This window comes from Empidonax traillii, unplaced genomic scaffold (genome assembly GCF_003031625.1).
Source record: "Empidonax traillii isolate 1590-97213 ecotype Southwest subspecies unplaced genomic scaffold, ASM303162v1 scaffold2675:size32929, whole genome shotgun sequence".
Taxonomy (NCBI): domain Eukaryota; kingdom Metazoa; phylum Chordata; class Aves; order Passeriformes; family Tyrannidae; genus Empidonax; species Empidonax traillii.
This window is the reverse complement of record NW_020957868.1, coordinates 11,409-15,899: the sequence shown is the minus strand read 5'-3', so window position 1 is coordinate 15,899 and position 4,491 is coordinate 11,409. Positions and strand designations below refer to the sequence as shown.

The 4,491-nt window shown below is 52.1% G+C and overlaps 1 protein-coding gene across 1 annotated transcript in view; it reads left to right on the top strand.

Moving 5' to 3' along the window:
• The window catches only part of ESCO2 (establishment of sister chromatid cohesion N-acetyltransferase 2), a gene marked incomplete at its 5' end in the record, with an annotated part of 16,664 nt that overhangs the window by 4,580 nt on the left and 7,593 nt on the right, over positions 1–4,491 (top strand). The window contains 3 exons of the mRNA XM_027910059.1: positions 602–722; positions 3,049–3,180; positions 3,780–3,869. Of these exons, the coding sequence (XP_027765860.1) occupies positions 602–722; positions 3,049–3,180; positions 3,780–3,869 (343 nt within the window). The remainder of the gene's footprint in view (positions 1–601; positions 723–3,048; positions 3,181–3,779; positions 3,870–4,491) is intronic.

Here is a 4,491-nt window from a genome sequence, read left to right as displayed (position 1 = left end):
AATCTCCCCTTTCCCAGTGGGAAGCCATTCCCTGTGTCCTTCCAGTCATTGCAGGCCCTGATCCCAAATCCCTCTCCAGCTCTCCTGGAGCCCCTGCAGGCTCTGGAAGGGGCTCCAAGCTCTCCCTGGATCCTTCCCTTCTCCAGCCTGGCCATTCCCAGCTCTCCTATTCCTGGATCCACACCTGGTGATTCCAGGTGTTTCCACACCCCTGGCAGGGCAGGACCCTTATCCCTGGCTTTGTCCAGGTATCCCACATGGATCGGGTGTGGGAAGGGACCTCAGAGCTCATCCCATTCCGTCCCGTGAGCTGGGAACCTTCCACTGTTCCATTCATGGATCTCACCCTCTGCTCCTCACTTTGCCTTGTTCATCCCTTCAGTTTGCTGCTGAATTTCCAAGATCTTGGAGTTAGGATGGCAGAGCTGCTTAATCCGGAGTTAATTAACTTTTTATGCAATTATGGCTTTTCCTGGGTCCTCCCTCCGCAGCTCCTGGAAAGCTTTTCCCTCCCTGAGACGCTCTGGGATCACAACCACCCCCCTGCCCCTGGCTGAGCTCTTTCCCAACTCTTTTTCCCTCTGTTTTCCGTGGTTTCCAGGCCGCTGGATGAGATTCCCTCTCCGTTCGGGAGCAGCCCACCTGGAAAAGCCCCTCACGCCTCCCAGAAGAGCAGGAAGGCCAAGGAGCTCTGCGGGCGTTCCCGGGATCAGATGATCATTGTAAGGATGTGCCGGGCCCTGGGGGGGGACGGTGAGGGGGGGAATTTTGGGATGAGGAAAGCGGGAATGTTCCGTGAGGGGATCCCTGAAAGGAGGTCAGAGCTGGAAAATGGGAGCAGGAATCGGGAATGGGCAGCTGGGAGAAGGTCCCAACCGAGAAACGCTTTGAATTCAACTTAATCCCCTTAAAATGAGGGAAAAGGGAGGGGTTTTTTTACCCCTCAATTTAAACCCAAAAAATTGGGGGGGAGGGGGAAATAGAAAAAAAAGGAACTCCCACAATTTTAACCCCAAATTGACGGTAAAGGTGTTTTGTTGGTGTTTTTTTTTTTTTTTTTTTTTTTTTTTTTTTTTTTTTTTTTTTTTCTTTTTTTTTTTTTACCATTGAGACACGTTTTGGCAAAAAGCTCCATGTTTTTAGGGAGTTTGTGAGGGGATTTGGGGTAAAAACGGCGGGTTTGGAGCAGTTGGAGGAAGGCTCTGAGGGGTTTGAGGTAAAAAAAACAGGGTTTGGGGGACTTTGAGTGGTAATTTGGGGTAAAAGTTGCGATTTTGGCGAGTTTTGGGGTAGTGTGAGGGGATTTGGGGCGAAAGCGTGGGCTTTGATGAGTTTGAGGGGGAATTTGGGGTAAAAGCCACGTTTTTGAGGAGTTTGTGAGGGGATTTCGGGTCAAAGTGATATTTTGGGGAAGTTTGAGGGGCAATTTCAGGTAAAACCCATCTTTTGGGGGAGTTTTGAGGGGATTTGGGGTAAAAGTGGTGGTTTTGAGGAGTTTGTGAGGGGATTTGGGGTAAAAACAGCAGGTTTGGAGCAGTTGGAGGAAGGCTCTGAGGGGATTTGAGGTAAAAAATGGGGGTTTGGGGACTTTGAGGGGTGATTTGGGGTAAAAGCCACATTTTCAGTGAGTTTTAGGGGAAGTCTGAGGGAATTTGGGGCTGGAAGTGGCATTTTTGGTGAGTTTGAGGGGGAATTTGGGTAAAAGTCCCGATTTTAACCTGTTTTGGGGAATTTGGGTTTAAAATGTCAGGTTTGGAGGAGTTTGAGGGAGGATCTGAGTATCTAATGTAAAAAACAGGTTTTTGGGGAATTTGATGGGGGCTTTGGGCTAAAAGTCACATTTTTAGTGAGGTTTTGGGTTGTGTTGAGGGGATTTGGGACAAAAGGGTGGGTTTTGAGTTTGACGGAGACTTTGGGGTAAAAACCACATTTTTGGGGAGCTTGAGGGGGAATTTGGTGTAAAAGTGGTGGTTTTGGGGTGTTAGTGAGGGGATTTGAGTTAAAAAAGGCTCTGGAGTATTTTGAGGAGGGGATTTGAGGCAAAAAACAGGGGTTTGGGGAACTTTGAGGGGTGATTTGGAGTAAAAAATCACATTTTTTGAGAATTTCTGGGAAGTGTGAGAGTAATTGGGGCAAAGGTGTGGACTTTGATGAGTTTGAGGGGGAATTTAGAATAAAATCCACGGTTTTGGTGAATTTGAAGGGGAATTTAGGGTAAAATAGATGGTTTGGGGGAGTTTGTGAGGGGATTTGGTGTAAAAGTGGCATTTTTGAGTTTGAGGGGGAATTTGGGGTAAAAGTCCTGATTTTAATCAATTGGAGGGATTTGGGGTAAAAACAGCGAATTTGGATGAGTTTGAGGAAGGGTCTGAGGGGATTTGAGGTAAAAATGAGGTTTTGGTGGACTTTGAGTGGTGATTTGGGGTAAAAATCACATTTTTAGGGAGGTTTTGGGGAGTGTGTGTGGGATTTATAGTTAAAGTGGTGTTATTGGGGAGTTTGAGGGAGAATTCAGGGTAAAGCCCATGTTTTTGGGGAGTCTGTGAGGGGATTTGGGGTAAAACTGTTATTTTTGGAGGCGTTGGAGGGGAAATTAAGGGTAAAATTCCCGATTTTAATCTGTTTTGGGAGATTTGGGGTAAAAACGGTGGGTTTGGAGGAGTTCGAGGAAGGCTCTGAGGGGATCTGAGGTAAAAACCAGGGGTTTAGGGGACCCAAACAGCTTTCCCTTCCCTCTGCTCCCAGACAAAAATTACCTATTTTCAGGGAGCTGGCCAAAACCCCACAGTTTTCCTCCGCTCCTTTATTTTTGCGAGGCTCCTTTCCGTTTCTTCCTCAGCTGGTCTCGTTCAATCCTCCATTCAGTGCATTCCCTGGGGGCAATCCCCGTCCCCCAGTCCATCTGGGAGCAAATCCTTCCCCCTGGAGCGGGTGCTGAGGGGCCTGAGGGGCTCTGGGACGCTGCCCTGGCTCTCTGTGCCCCCCTGGGTTGCTGCCCTGGCTCTCTGTGCCCCCTTGGGTTGCTGCCCTGGCTCTCTGTGCCCCCAGGACGCGGGTCAGAAGCACTTTGGGGCCATCATGTGCAAATCCTGCGGGATGATCTACTCAGCTGCCAGCCCGGAGGACGAGGCCCAGCACCTGCAGCACCACCAGAGGTTCCTGGAGGCTCTCAGATACGTGGTGAGGGCACGCCTGGGACCGGGATGGGCTGGGATACGGGATCTGCTGCAGGGCAGGGGTCTCTGCGGAGGGATCTGGGCAGGCTGGACCCCTGGGAGGATCAGCCTGTGCCGGGCCCTTCGCTTGGATCGCTTGGATCGACCCCCTGGGACGCTCCCAAGATGGGGAAAGGAGTGTCTGGAAAGCTGCCTGGTGGGGAAAATAAAAAAAAAAAGCTGGGAAAAATTCCTTCATGGAAAGGGTTCCCCATCCCTGAAATCCCTGTGGATGTGGCACTTGGGGACGGGGATCAGTGGTGGCCCTGGAAGTAACGGGGGAATTGTTGGGCTCCACGTTCCCCAGAGGGCTTTTCCCACCTGAAATATCCGTGATTCCCTATCCAGGTGCAGCCAGGCAGGCAGTTTATATCCAGAGGGGAGGCTCAGGTGCGGTTTGGGTTGTTCCAGCCCGGGGGGATGGCTGGCATTTGACTCGATTCCCGAAAGCTGGAGCAGTTGTATTCCAGCAGCCTCTGCCAGCGTCTGGAATTCACCCTAACCCTGAATCACTTCCTCCCTCCTCCCCTGTTTATTTGGGATGTTTCCCCCTCTCCGTGGCAGGGCTGGAAGAAGGAGCGAGTCGTGGCGGAATTCTGGGATGGGAAGATCGTGCTGATCCTTCCGACCGACCCCAAATACGCCGTCAAGAAGGTACAGGGGTGTTTGTTTTGGGATCTCTCCTGGAGGGGAGCTCTGTGCTGGCTCAGATCCCAAAATCCCTCCCTGGGGGGTGGTGCCAGGGCACAGGGAGAGCTCGGGGGGGGCTGGGGTGGGAGTTTGGGGGGTTTGAACCCTCATCCTGACACATCCTCACCCTCACCCAGTGTCCCAACAGTGCCTCATCCCAGCAGTGCCTGATCCCTCCTGTCCCAGCAGTGCCCGATCCCAACAGTGCCCGATCCCAACAGTGCCTGATCCCAGCAGTGCCTGATCCCAGCAGTGCCTGATCCCTCCTGTCCCAACAGTGCCCGATCCCAACAGTGCCCGATCCCAACAGAGCCCGATCCCAACAGAGCCCGATCCCAACAGTGCCCGATCCCAACAGTGCCTGATCCCAACAGTGCCCGATCCCAGCAGTGCCCGATCCCAACACAGCCTGATCCCAAGAGTACTTGATCCTTCCTATCCCAACACAACCTGATCCCTGTTTTCTCAGCACAGCCTGATCCCAACAGAACCCTATCCCTCTTTCCCTGATGCATTCTGATCCCCCCCCGCCCTGATCCTGTGGTGTGTCCAAGCACATCCCGATCCCTCCTGCCCCTCCCTGCCC